Source organism: Podarcis erhardii (assembly GCF_964252035.2).
Source record: "Podarcis erhardii genome assembly, chromosome: 7".
Taxonomy (NCBI): Eukaryota; Metazoa; Chordata; class Lepidosauria; order Squamata; family Lacertidae; genus Podarcis; species Podarcis erhardii.
In genome coordinates, this window is record NC_138511.1 from 70224085 (window position 1) to 70238406 (window position 14322).

Sequence of the window (14322 nt, forward strand, 5' to 3'; positions counted from 1 at the left end):
TGCAGCTGGATCTAAGGAACATAGGAAGGCGGCTTATACTGAGTCACATTATTGGTCCATTTAGCTCAGTACTGTCCACACCGACTGGCAGCAACTCCCCAGGATTTCAGGCAGGAGTCCCCCCCCCCAGTGCTGCTTTGTAATTCTGTGGGTTCAACTTGGGACCTTCTGCATAGCATGCAGCTATATAATGTGCATATGAGAGGAGGGGAGGGGAGGAAGGGAAAAGGACATTCAGTTCCAGGGATTTCTATGGGTTTATTTCTCATTGCATATTTTGGCAGCTAAAGCACCTCATTTTTCCCGCCTGGGTGATGTGGAGGTGAATGCCGGTCAGAACGCCACCTTCCAGTGTGTTGCTTCCGGCAAGGCTTCTGAAGCAGAGAGGTTCCTTATGCAGGTAAGTGGGGTTGGAGGTTACCAAGATTACTGCCCAAGAACAACCTGGGATTTCTCTGTCCTGTTAGTTCCTGGTGCCGTATGGTTGATAAAACCACAGAGCCTAGGACTTGCTGATCAGAAGGTCGGCGGTTCGAATCCCCGTGGCGGGGTGAGCTCCCGTTGCTCGGTTCCAGCTCCTGCCAACCTAGCAGTTTGAAAGCACGTCAAAGTACAAGTAGATAAATAGGTACCGCTCCGGTGGGAAGGTAAACGACATTTCCGTGTGCTGCTCTGGTTCACCAGAAGCGGCTTAGTCATGCTGGCCACATGACCTGGAAGCTGTATACCGGCTCCCTTGGCCAATAAAGCGAGATGAGCACCGCAACCCCAGAGTCGGTCACGACTGGACCTAATGGTCAGGGGTCCCTTTACCTATAGCATGTGCCCATTAATCCCGGGAGAGAATCAGAGTTAGGTAAGAATTTGGCTTGCCATCCAGTTGTACTTCAATGGCAAACTTCTTCCTATCATCTGTGAGCTGACCATCTTTCAGCTTGGACAGAAGGATGGCTGTTAGGTAAACAATTTCTTGAAGCCCAAACAACCAGTTTTAGGCATGCAGGAAATGTTATTTGCTTGAGAGGAAGAGAGATGCTTCTTTTTATCTCGCCCAGACACCCTTTGCCTCCATGTTTAGCTTGTACCATTCCACAAAGAAATAAGCATTCTAGTGCAATGAACAATATGTCATAAAGTGAGGGTCTGTGAAAGACTAGGATTGCGATAGGACTGAAGTGAAAGGAGTGTGTGAAATCTGCTCCACTTCCGGGTGGGGAGGAGTTGATGGCATACATCTTTCTGACTGGGGAAACAATGTTTGCTTGGCTGATATTACAGAGGGCGTAAAAGATTGGTTGGATGTATGTGGGGGTATTGGCGGTGAGCCTTTGGCTCAAGTGGCAGTTAGGCATTGGTAGAACTTGGTTTGGGGGAGGGGAGGTGTGGCCATCACCTGTCTCTAATCTTAAGGGTATTCCTTTAAAGGAATCCAGGGTGTGGATCTTGTCCAAAGCCCGGGGAGGGGCTAGGGCCATGCCAGAACCCCATTGGAAACCCTGGGGGAGCTCGAGTTGCTTTGCATCAACGGTGCTCCCCCTATTGGTGGTTGAGCCTTACAGGACTCCCTGCATGGCTGGCAGGAGTCAGATATAGTCGGGTCAATTCCAGTGCCTAAGCCAATACAGCTCACATTCTGTAACCAATAAGGCTGTGGCCTAAATTTGCCCAATAACCATTAACCTAATATGCTGTGTCCTTGTGGCTTATTCATCAAGGGGGGTGGGTAGCCTCGGGGTCTTGACATGCAAATATATCCCTCTGTTTGGGTGATAGTTTTGTGGAGTTTGAGAATGAAGAGCCTATTTAGAGTGAGAGGAGAAAGTATTGCCCCCATTCTGGTTTGGCTTTGTGACAAATTTGATTGGCAATGTTGAGATCTGTATATTCCCTGCATGTTCCCCAACTGATTAACATGCATCCACCAAAAATAACTCTCTTTTAAAGGGTGGGGAAATGAGAGAAATTGCACAAACAGGGGGAAAATGAAAAACCTTCAGGGGGAGATTGGAGAAGACTTTGATACCACCCTCCAAAACTCCCCTTTTCATGCTGAAAGTGATCACCCATGAAAATGTTGTTGCATCCTAAATTAAGATGTACTTCTCATGTGTGACCTTGTAGGCAAGTAGTGAAACCACAGCATTGGACACATAATAGGAAGGCAGGGGAGGCACATGGAGTAAAAGGAACCAGTGGCGTAGCGTGGGTTATCAGCACCCGGGGCAAGGCAAGTAATTTGCGCCCCCTAACCCGTGGATTTCCCTAACCCCCAGATGTTGCGCCCGGTGCGGCCGGCCCCCCCTGCACCCCCCACGCTACGCCACTGAAAGGAACTGTGTGCGAGAGCCAATGAGATCTTAGCTCTGCAAGGAATGTAAGAGAATCCAATGACTTCTTCCTGATGAAGCCATTTATTCTTGTTTTTTGGATGGCAGAGGCAGAATGGAGCAATTGTCCCGGCAGCTTCCGTGAAACACATCAGCCACCGGAGATTCCTGGCTTCCTTTCAACTGGATAAAGTTTCCAATGGAGACCAGGACTTTTACCGTTGTGTTACCCAGTCTGGCAGGGGCTCTGGCGTCTCCAACTTTGCAGAACTGATTGTGAAAGGTATGCAGCAGTGAGTGTCAGGAGGGTTGACTTTGGCTTAGGGCTATACCAGTAGAAGACAGACCTGGAAAGCAAAGAACTAGGGGAGGATTTGACTCCAATTCAGCAGCGGATGCTGGTTTTGCCAAGCCCTGCAACTCATGTCTTGTGTCACTGAACCAAAGCTCTGAGAAAAGTGCTTTGAAGCTGGGAACAGACAGGCGTGACACTGCAGAGTCTTGGCTGCTATGCACACGTAGCAAAGAAACCCTCCCAAACTCTCGGTGATGGGTGGATTTTGCAAGCCAGTGAACACAAACTATTAGAGGAGGGGGAGGGAAAGCAAATAATCTGCCTTTGCCGCATGTCCTTTGTTCATTTATTTTGACAGGTGCAGCTGAGTGTCAATTATTTTAGATGGAACACTGCGGCACCTTAAGTGTACCCATTTGCTTTGACATTGCTGAACTTTTTTTGGAGGGTTGGGGGGGCACGCGTAGAGGGCAACAGAAGAGGTATACAATGAGCTCCATGCCACCTTGATTCTGCTTAGACTGAGCCATTATGGGGAGCATAGAATCTTCGATTGGAAGAGACCTTGAAAGCCATCTTGTCCAACCTGGTACATTATTGATACAGACTCATAGAAGGCCAGGGATCAATGGCTCAAGTGTAGAACCACACAAACCTTGAGGTTTCACCTCCATTGCTGCTTTTGAGAAGATAAGGAACACTGGGAACCTCTTTCCAACCACCAGAGGCGATTCCTGCTGTTTCTTACCACATGCAAAGTTGTGGTCCCTTGTCTTTATTGTTATTTATTAATTAAATTTTTATACTGCCCTTTACCTGAGGATCACGAGGCAGTTTAGAATATCAAAACACAAACACACACCTTTCATAGTAGCAAACAGAAAGAATACCCCATCTCCCTGGTTCAAAAGGCCGTAGATTGTTTAATTATCCAAAGACCTGGGAGAGGAGGAATGCTTTTGTCTGGTGCCTAAATATATGTAACAAAAGCGCCAGGCGAGTCTCCCTGGGGACAGCATTCCACAAGTGAGGACCCACCGCAGAAAAGGCCCTGTTCTCCTTTTGCCACCCTCCAAGCCCTTCATGGAGGAGGCACACAAAGAAGTGTCTCAGATGATGATTGTAGTGTCCGGGTCAGTTCATATGGGGACAGGCGGTCCTAGTAAGCCACTTTTTTATTGATAACTGTCTGAAGCTGGTGTGATGGTCTCTTCTAATAACAACTTCTCTCTCCTTTTGGACAGAGCCCCCTACGCCTATTGCACCCCCGCAGCTGCTGAGAGCAGGTTCGACGTACCTAATCATCCAGCTCAACACCAATTCCATCATCGGAGATGGCCCCATTGTAAGGAAGGAAATTGAGTACCGAATGACCTCTGGGCCATGGTCGGAGGTTCATGCTGTGAACATGCAGACCTACAAGTTGTGGCACTTGGATCCAGACACGGAATATGAGATCAGTGTCTTGCTTACCCGGCCAGGGGATGGAGGGACTGGCAAACCTGGGCCTCCCCTCATCAGCAGGACAAAGTGTGCAGGTATGGGCTCTCATTATTTTCATTGAGCTTCCTTGTACCATGAAAACCAGTTGCCATACCACCCCAAATGCATCTTCTACAACAGAGCAGTGATGAGTTCCTTACAGGGTAGTATGCATTCTTGCCCATGGGATCAGAACATAGGAAGCTACTACATACAGAGTTGGGCTATTGTTCTGTGTCACTTGCTATAGTCTACCGCAACTGGCAGCGTAATCTACACAGACCAGGAGCCTTCCCCAGATCTACCTGGAAATGCTGTGGCTGGAAATCCGGACCTTCCTCATGCAAATCAGATGCTCTGTCATTGAACTATGGCCCTTCCCTCAAAACACACACATTAGAAGCTGCCTTATACTGAGTCAGACAACTGGTTCATCTTATCTACCTGATTAGTGCCAATCTGACTGGCAGCATCTCTCCAGGGTTTCAGATAGAGGATGTTCTCCATCCTACCTGAAGATGCTGTGGGTTGAACCTGAGACTTCCTGAATACAAGGTAGATGCTCTACTGCTGAGCTACAGTCCTTCACCTGCACACAATATTGTAATTCCAAACCTCATGCCTGCTAGTTGATTTCTTTTTTCTGTGCGGCTCTGCTTCCTGCGCTCTTAGCTGCTAAAATCAGCAACTTGCAAAGCTGCCAGCCAGATGCAGCCTGAAGAAAAGGAGCGGCAGGACTGCAGCTTTGTTTTAGGTGTTTGTGGCTGAGACCATAGCAAAAGCAAAAGGCTCGAGGCAATAGCAGTTTGTACATTGATCTAGCAATGCTATGCATAAGCATCAGGCGTTATCCATCCAAAAGCCCGTGTCCATGGAAAATTTCCAAAATGGCTTTGGTGATGTGGACTTAAGAAGTGATCACTGGAAAGCCCAAGGCATGTCGCCAACACCTGCATAGTTTAATTTAATGAAGATGGTCAATGGACCTTCAGACTGAGGGAGTGGGGACAGTAATTCAGTGGTAGTGCACCTGAGTTTGATCCCCCACATCTCCAGTTAAAAGGGTCAGGTAATAGGTAAAGATACTTGCTCTGCTCTGCTCTGCTCTTGGCAGGCTGCTGCCAGTCAGAGTAGACAGTAATATGCTAGATGAACAAATAGTTTCACCTGTTATGAGGCAACTGCCTTTGTAACTAAATTGGAATTCTAAGATCTTTAAACTCAGCATAGCTACCTGCATTTGGATTGCTCCAAATAATGGCCAAAGAAATGCTTCTTGCCAAGGTCTACCAGAGTATGGCATCAAGAGAGGTGGGGCAGGCAGAGAGAAGACTGGAAGAGTAAAAGGGTCAGGATGAGAAAGGGTGTCTGTACAGTCCATCATATCTTATGGCTCATTCACAGATAAAATCATAGAATTGTAGAGTTGGAAGGGATCCTGATGGGTGTCTAGCCCAATCCCCTGCAATGCAGGAATCTCAATACATGGTCCCCCATCCAATTTGAAACCTTACCGGACACTGCTTAGCTTTGCAAATGTGCTAGCAGGTTTTTTTAAATTGCTGCAGTCCCCTATGTTGCACTGAATAGGCATGGCTGTGGCTAGTTGCTATTCAGTCTGCTGGCCTAGTCAAGAGAAGGCTCAGACAGCAGCTTGTGTGTTCTTCCTCCTTCACACTTTGAGAATCAATAGCTGAGTCACTTTGCATTTTACAAGAGTTGTGGTTCACAAAAGTGGCTTAGGCTGGAAGCTGACAGTAGGGATGTTCTTTGTTTGAGGCTCAAGGAAGCTATTTAAGTACCTGTCCGTCTGTCTACCTGGGAAGGTATTATGAAGTTCCTTAAGTCCTTGGCTGTCTCCAAGCTGGATGTGTTTACTGTCACTGATGCCTGCAATTAGGCAAGTGTTAATGACTAACCTGAGACAGCACAGGGAAACAGAGAGAATCTTTCCGACAGAAGCCGGCTCTTGTGATCCAGATTTACAGTTGTGTTCACCAACAGGGGCCACGTTAAACTGATAAATGATCATTGCTTCAGAAACCGAGTAAAGGAACAGTCACAGCTTGTTGGCAGCAGGTTGGATTAATAAAAGGCTGGGGATGAAGTGGTTTATCAGCCACTGGTGCCCATGGTCTATAATTTATGGCCAAGAGTATTCATGTTTAAATCTGAATGGGTTTTGGGAAGATGGGTAAGGCTGCCCTGGTGCCCCAGGCAGAAAGGGCAAGGGAGGGAGCTTCAGAAATAATATGCTTTCCTCCCAAGAACTAGTACCTCCTAAAGGGTTGCTCCATTTAGTGGGGAGACCCTCATTATCCCACTCTTGCTCTAAGGACATAGCTCCCCCAATTTCTTCCGAGTAGAAGGATGACCCTCTGATAATATCCCTATCTCTTTCACAGCATAGTCAGTGCCTACAGAACTGTACACATGTCTTTTATACTGGCCCTTCCACCCCCTCAAGTAGATGGAGCCAAGTGCAGTTTAGGCTTTGCCAGGCTGCATTAGGCTTCAGACGCTTCCAGCTTTTGGCTGAGACATCATCTCCTAAAACTCATCCAGTAAGGCATGCCGAGAGCTATCCAGGGTCCTGATCTGTTTAGAGATACCTGCCTGGACTTGTTGATCTTTGCTTGACCTAATTTCCCCCCGCCTTTTGCTCTGACCTGCTTATCTGCACTGATTTGGCCTGTTTATTACTACAACCGCCCTGTGAGTCCCAGGGCCACAGCATAATAGGATAGTACTTCGTTCTATATGCTGAGAGTACAAGGACGTGAAGAATCTTCTAATAGGCTTGAATCAAAAGAGCAGCATTGGTTGCTTAAACACAGGCATTACATCAATGGAAAGACAAAACTCAACCAGACATTAGAATTACCTGGATCTTAGATTTAGTGGACCTGGAAGACAAGGAGAGAGTAGCATATAAAAATCTAGGCATGGAAGAGAGGTGTAAAGAAATATGGGCACATTTTGTGCAAATATATGCAGCATTAAAAGAAAGCATTATTACAGACCATCTGGTATGTTTTCTTTGTCCTTCCCTCTCCCTCTCCTATTCTTTCTTCATCTTTATTTTCCCCTCCCTTTCTCTACCCTCTTCCCTTATTATTCCTTATTTAATTATCTGTCTTTGGGGAAATAAGGTGGCATGTAGGGATGTTTAAAAGGCTCTTTTGTAAACTACTACTAATACTCCAGGATTGTAGGAGCATGTGGGGCTGCCCTGAGGAAGCTACCTTATACCAAAACAGACCATTGATCTATCCAGCTCTTTGTTGTCTACGGTGCTTGGCTACAGCTCTCCAGAGTTTCAGACAACCTGGAGAGGCCAGGGGTTGAACCTGGGACCTTCTATATACAAAGCAGATGCCCTACCACTGCACTACTACTTTCCCTTCATCCTTTGTTTGTCCGTTGGTCCTGACCTTTGCTTGAGCTTGTTCCTCAACAAGCCTTTGCCCCTGACTCCTTTGTTGTCCCATGGCTTCTGGTTTCTGGCTCACCTCAGACTGTTGTCCACTGCCCGGCTCTGACACCAATGAAGGTCATACAAACACAGAAAGCTGCTTTATGCTGGATCATACTTCTCCATTTAACCCAGAATTGTCTATTCTTGCTGGTAGCAATTCCCAGGGGCTTTATCCATCATCTGCTATCTAATTATCCCAACAGGAGATACCCAGGATTAGATCTGGGCTGTTTTGCATTCAAAGCAGGTTCTCTGCTACTGAGTTATGGCCCTTCCTGAAATTGCTGCTGGATGGTATCAATTGCTCCTCCTCCTCCTCCTCTGTGCCACTGCTACTTGTTCCCTTACCTGCTCTCTCCATTATTCAGGAACTGCTGAATTTTTGTGCAGCGCCTCCATCTGGGTAACCCTCCAAACTGCAGGTTGCAGCTTTTCAGTGTTCTCAGCCCCTCGTCTGACTCCATCCACTAGGCTGGCCATTGTATCCTTCTGGACAGGAAGGGGTGTAGATGGGTTTCCTTACTTCTTTACTTGCACAACAGTGTCTTCTTAAACTCTGGTGTTTTCGTGTGTGTGTGTGTGTGTGTGTGTGTGTGTGTGTGTGATATTCCATGAGCCTGACTTCTGATTTCCTTCTCTGCCTCCTGGTTTTCTCTATGGTTCTGACTTATTCCTCAATCCTGACTACTGGTTTTGCCTCAGAGCTCATGGCACTTCACCCAGGTGCCTATGGTCCACCTCTGACATCATCTTCTCCCTCTGAACCCAGTACAGCAATGTCTGCTTCTTGCCATACAGCAGGTGTGGGAAACCTTTGGTCCTTGGCATTTTGCTGAACTACAACTGCCCTCAGCCCCAGCAAGCATGGCCAAGGTGGTGGAACACCTGCCATACTGAAAACCTGCAGAACTGTTTCCCTCTTCCCTGAGTTTTCATCGGAACAGAAAAGAAGACGAATGAAGTCTGTGCTTGGAAGGCAGCAAAAGCACAAGGTGTCTGACCTCCTTTACCTCTCTTAAAATGCTACACCAATCTTCAGCCTTGGGTGAGAAACTTGTCAGTGACAACGATGGGAAATGGAACTAATTTCCACCACTGAAAAAAAGAAAGGAAAGGAAACCTTCGAGCCCTTCTAACCTAGACACTGAATTTGCAACTCGCGGATGTCTGAGTCTCTGCAGCTACAGGAAGTGTGTGCTCTGGTGGTTAATAATAGTGTCTCTTGAGTTGATTATGATAGGCACACTCTCTTGTCTCCATGGGCTGTGCATTATGATTCCTCTTAAGAGAAAAGTGCCCTCAGTAGGGGAAGCCGTGTCAGCGGGAACTTGGGGGAACTGTTTGCTGCACGCGATGGGGAAAAATGGGCAGAGGGGGCTCTGGAACATTAACCGCCGCAAACAGTGCCAGTTGAAGTGCATGGCTCTGCCTCTGATTGACTTTTCCCTTTTCTTTTTCGGCAACGACCTCCTGCAGCATTTGCTCTGCTGTATTGTTCCCTAAGCCTTTCAAGCAGGCTGCTGGCTCTGTTGATGCAAATCCCGTCTCTCTCTTTCTCTCTCTCTAGAGATGACTCGAGGCACCACTAACTGGATTGCCATAGTGGAGGCATGACCCGAATTGTTCCAGGTGTCTCAGCTGGGAATTCCCAAGTTGAGCTTGTTAGTGATTCAGGCTTCATTAGCAGTGCTTTCTGCTCTTGATCTCTGTCCCTTTGTTCCAAATTCAGATCCAGGCCACTGCCTCCCCTCAATGTTCCCTACTTAGCAAACATGGTCCAGACCTAGCAAAATTTTTCTAGCAAAGCTTGTGCCCTGATAGCTGGGGCTGTAGCTCAAGCGTAGAGCATCTGTGTTGCATGCACAAAGACCCACATTCAATCTCTTGCATCTCCATGGAGGACAGGGCTTGCCTGAAACCCTGTAGATCTGCTGCCAGCCAGTGTAGACAGGACTAAACTAGATGAACCAGTGGTCTGACTTAGTATTAGGCAGGTTCCTAAGGTTCTTCCACTTGGTCTCCCTACTCAATGTTTTGGACTACAACTCCCATCAGCCACTTCAGCAGGGCCAATGGTCAGGGATGGTGGGAATTTGGAATCTGCAACATCTGGAAGGCACCAGCTTCAGGAAGTCTTCATTGAAAGAACAAATGTTCTGTCTGCCTGCTTAGTTTAGACCCTTGAGTCATATTTGGAGCAGTCAATAATAATAATAATTTTATTATTTATACCCCGCCCATCTGGCTGGGTTTCCCCAGCTACTCTGGGCGGCTTCCAGCACATAAAAACATAATAAAACATCAAACATTACAAACCTCATGATAGAGAGCTGCCTTCAGATGTCTTCTAAAAGTTGTTTAGTGCTTTATCTCCTTGACATCTGATGGGAGGGCACCCCACAGGGAGGGCGCCACTGCTAAGAAGGCCAATTGATGAGAATGATGGCCAATTGTCATGGCTCAGGATTCCCTGCTCTCTTCTATAGGAGGAGAGGGGCTGGGTAGAGATGGCTTTATTTCCAGAGTAGTTTAACAACAGGGGCACCAAGTAGAGGGGGCGGGGGGCAGCCCCCCAAAAAAAATTCAGATGAAAGGTGTGAAGTAACTGTATAGGAACTTAGCTCTTTACTGAGTCAGAGTATTGGTCCATCTTGCGCAGTATTGCCTACACTGACTGGCAGCAGCTCTCCAGGCTTTAAGACAGGTTAGCACTTTCAGCCCTATCTGGAGATGCCAAGGGATTGCAGCAGGAACCTTCTGCATGGAAAGTAGCTGTTCTGCAACTGAGATACCCCATTCCCCCTCCGAAGGGGAACATAAAATGCTGCCTTATTCTGAATCAGACCACACATCCATCTAGCACAGTACTGTCTGCACTGATCGACAGATTTTCAGACAAGGGACATTCTCAGTCCTACCTGAAGCTTCCAGGGGATTGAATCTGCTTGCAAAGAAGATGCTCTACCTCTGAGCTATGCCCCTTCCACTTTAAGGATCTAGGCACACCCCTGTCTTTCCGTTTTCTGTTTTCTTGTCTGGGCCTTTGTCTGTGCTCATGGAAGTCCCCTCCCACCATTGCCTGTCTCTCTGCACCTCCTTTCTTCATCTCCCCTTTGCTCTCCCTGTCTGTCTTTTTCATTTTATTTCTGGTCAGTCCCCTGTCACATGTTCAGTGATCCCAACATAGTTCACAGAGTGCCGGCACACCTCTCTCTCTCTCTCTCTCTCTCTCTCTCTCTCTCTCTCTCTCTCCCCCACTCCCACCTTCAGTGGAAGTGCAGATTTTCATTTGATCAGCAAAGGAAGAGATGATTGCTGTGGGATTATGTTCTGCACTCCCCTCATGACAACTGCTGGGCTGCTGCTGCTCCTGCTGCTGCTGCAGGGACAGAATGAGAGGCACCCAGGAATTTAATCATTCTACCAAGGGTGCCTGGCATTGTCCCCTCGCCTTGCAGGGACATCTTGTTCTCTTTGGGTACCCCAAAGGGAGGCTGAGGATGCAAAGGCATGTGAGAGGATGCTGGGAGCAGAGTTGGCTTGCCCTGTTCCTGTCACTTTGCTCTTCTTCTCTGTGTGTGTGAGAGAGGAGGAGGCTGGGAAAACCTCTCTGAGGTTCCTGACATTACCTTGTGGACAGTGCAGGGCATCACTTGACATGACATGTTGCCTTGCAGCTCCGGTGCTGCATAAAGGGAGCAAGCTCTACACTGACAGCATCCAACATCCCAAGGTCACCCTAATTGGCTCTTTGGAGGTCAAGGATGCTGCCTTTTTATCTATTTATTTTCTTGAGCTGAGAGTGGGGTGGTCCGAGGCTGTTAAGAATGATGTCTCATCCATCTGCAAAGTCACAGGGTGTGTTGTGTCCCACCCACGCCCTGTCGGGACCACTCTGCAGTCAGAAGTGTCTGAGATCCTGGAGAGGGGAGAACCCACCACTGGACCCAGTGCATTCCAGGTTCATGACAAGGCAGTAGACTCTGACAGAACACCCACCCCCAGATCAACACCCTGGTACAGTAGTTCCCAAACTTTTTCAGGGTACCACTCATTTGTTCCATAATTTCATCTCCAATGCCCCCTACCCTATAGAAAGCATTCAGAATAGCAGTTTGCAAGCCCTACTAACGAAGATTAGAACACAATAAAATTCAAAACAATAAGAATTAATTCCATGTTTATTCAAAATCCAATTAAAATTATTTAGTTTAATTAATTCATCAAAACCAATGACCTTGATCCAGTGACACCAGCTTTTCAAAGTCTGATAGCTATTTACGCCTTGCCTCTTAGTGCTCTCTTGGGTAATACACCCCCTAAGGCGGTGCTAGAAGATCAAACCTATCCTTTCTTAAGGAAATCAGCCCTGAGTGCTCACTGGAAGGACAGATCCTGAAGCTGAGGCTCCAATACTTCGGCCACCTCATGAGAAGAGAAGACTCCCTGGAAAAGACCCTGATGTTGGGAAAGATGGAGGGCGCAAGGAGAAGGGGATGACAGAGGACAAGGTGGTTGGACAGTGTTCTCGAAGCTACCAGCATGAGTCTGACCAAAGGGAGGCAGTGGAAGACAGGAGTGCCTGGCGTGCTCTGGTCCATGGGGTCACGAAGAGTCAGAGACGACTAAATGACTAAACAACAACAACAAGGCGGTGGTACAGCACACTGCCCTGGAAGATGTCCCACCTGTGATGTCATCACACCACCTGGAGCGTTTGCAGACATAGGGGACCAGATGTCCTCTTGAGTTCTTATGCCTACCAGTTGCTAAGCTTCACACATGCGTGTGGGATGTGGTGGGTTATAGTTCAAGAGAAGAGCACATGCTGTGCATGTAGAAGTTCCCTTCTTCAGTTCTTGGCATCTCCAGCTAAAAAGTGGACCAGGTTAGCAAGTGACTGGAAAGTCAGAGGTCTTTGAGAGCTGCTGAGAGTCATGAGTAGGCGGTGGTGGGAATGTAAGAAAGTAAAAAGCTTTTGGGAAATGATTTATAATGAACTGAAGAAAATGTTGAAATACACATTTGTTAAGAAACCAGAAGCATTTTTATTAGGCATTACAGGTAACGAGATAAATAAGAAAGAAAAGAAGTTATTTTTGTATGCAGTGACAGCAGCAAGAATATTGATGGCCCAGAAATGGAAACAAGAGGCGCTACCTACGTTAGAAGAATGGAGAACAAAAATGATAGATTACGTGGAATTGGACAGAATGACAGGAAGGATCCGAAACCGACAAGATCAAAGATTCACAGAAGATTGGGAAAAATTTATTGAATATTTGCAAAAATTAAGTGATAATCAGATTACGTTTGTAAGTTTCAATGAAGCATTGTGATGGGAAATAAGCATTAAAAGGGGATGAAGTTTTACAGTAATAATATAAACAACAAAATAGAAATGTGTTTAAAGTTAAAATATGAAGGATTTACAGACAAGTTGAGGGAAGTCGAAAAAAGAGAAACAAGATGTAATTAAGATGTATGGAGTGTATAATTTTGTTTTGTATTTGAAAATTATATATATAGTAATGGTTGTAAGGGGTTACTTGTGCGTAAGTTGCCTTCAATTTCGGTTAGATTGCCTGGCTCACCATGCCTTGGCTGACAGCCCACACTCCGTGGCCGGTCAGTCGCTTGCAGAATCCGTCAGTGGGCGTTTCTTGAACCTCTTCCAGCATAAGAGCTGTTTGACGCCAAGTCTCCTCCTACTTTCCCTGCGCGGAACTCGTCTGCACAAGTAAGGGGAAGGCAGAGGCGTGTCAGCGCTCTCCCCACTAGTCTCTGGTGAAGGGTCTTGGAGACCTGTCTCCAAATCCTCCATCTCCCTCTCTTCTCTACTGGTGTTACGCTGAATTCCTTCCCCCCTGCTGGTCCCCTCTCCTGCATCGCTTTGGAGCCTTGACTCCACCTCTCGCTCTGATGTCAGTTCCCTGACACACACACACACACACACACACACACACACACACACATATATATATATGAGTCATGAGTAGGCAACACTGATCCCTGGAGACAAATCATTTGGCTGCATGAAGCATTTTTCTGTGTTCCACTGGCAATGAGTCAGGTCCAAGGCTACCATCAGAAGGTGCAGTGCATACCTGCCAAAACAAAACCTTCCTTCTCTGAGCCCTCCATGGAATGAAGTGAGATGGTAAGGAACATCAGGTGTCTCCCACTGATGCGCCAGAAAGAGGTGGAGGGAGCAAGGTCAGCTGCTGCCAAGCTGTTGTGGTGCAGTGCTTCATTCAACTCATCTCCTAGTCCCACATGTTAGTTCTGGGTCTTTGGTTGGATAGCTCCCATGCTAGAGCAGCTCCTGCCTTGCTGGACAGCTCGCCAGCCTTACAAAGAGCACGGGGAAGCTGAGCATTACAGCAGTATGGCTCTTGTGTCTCTGGTTACCAACCTCTCTATGTTTCAGAAAAGTAGTACAGCTGCTGGAAGAATCATTGGGCATTGAGAAGTTGTGCATGATATGAAAAGTTCCTCCATCATATGATTTGTTGACACTACATAGCAGCCTCATGTGCTCTCTTGTGGGATTCATGAAAGCATCTAGTTGGCCATAGTAGGAAACAGAATGGATTGCATTGCATTGTACTGAGAGGGAAATCTAAAATCTCCCAGTTTGAGTCATTTTCAACTTAGGCGCCTGTACATTTCAAGCAGTATCAAACAGTCATGGCTCCCCACAAAGAATTGTGGGAACTTCCATTTGGGTGCTGAGAGTT

General features: G+C 47.0%; 1 protein-coding gene across 10 annotated transcripts in view; it reads left to right on the top strand.

Annotated features, from left to right (window-relative positions):
- PTPRU (protein tyrosine phosphatase receptor type U) overlaps positions 1–14322 on the top strand; it is a 389916-nt gene that overhangs the window by 201355 nt on the left and 174239 nt on the right. For all 10 annotated transcript variants that reach the window (XM_081868648.1, XM_081868652.1, XM_081868653.1 and 7 more), the window contains exons 5-7: positions 285–400; positions 2436–2610; positions 3867–4160. In XM_081868648.1, the coding sequence (XP_081724774.1) occupies positions 285–400; positions 2436–2610; positions 3867–4160 (585 nt within the window). The remainder of the gene's footprint in view (positions 1–284; positions 401–2435; positions 2611–3866; positions 4161–14322) is intronic.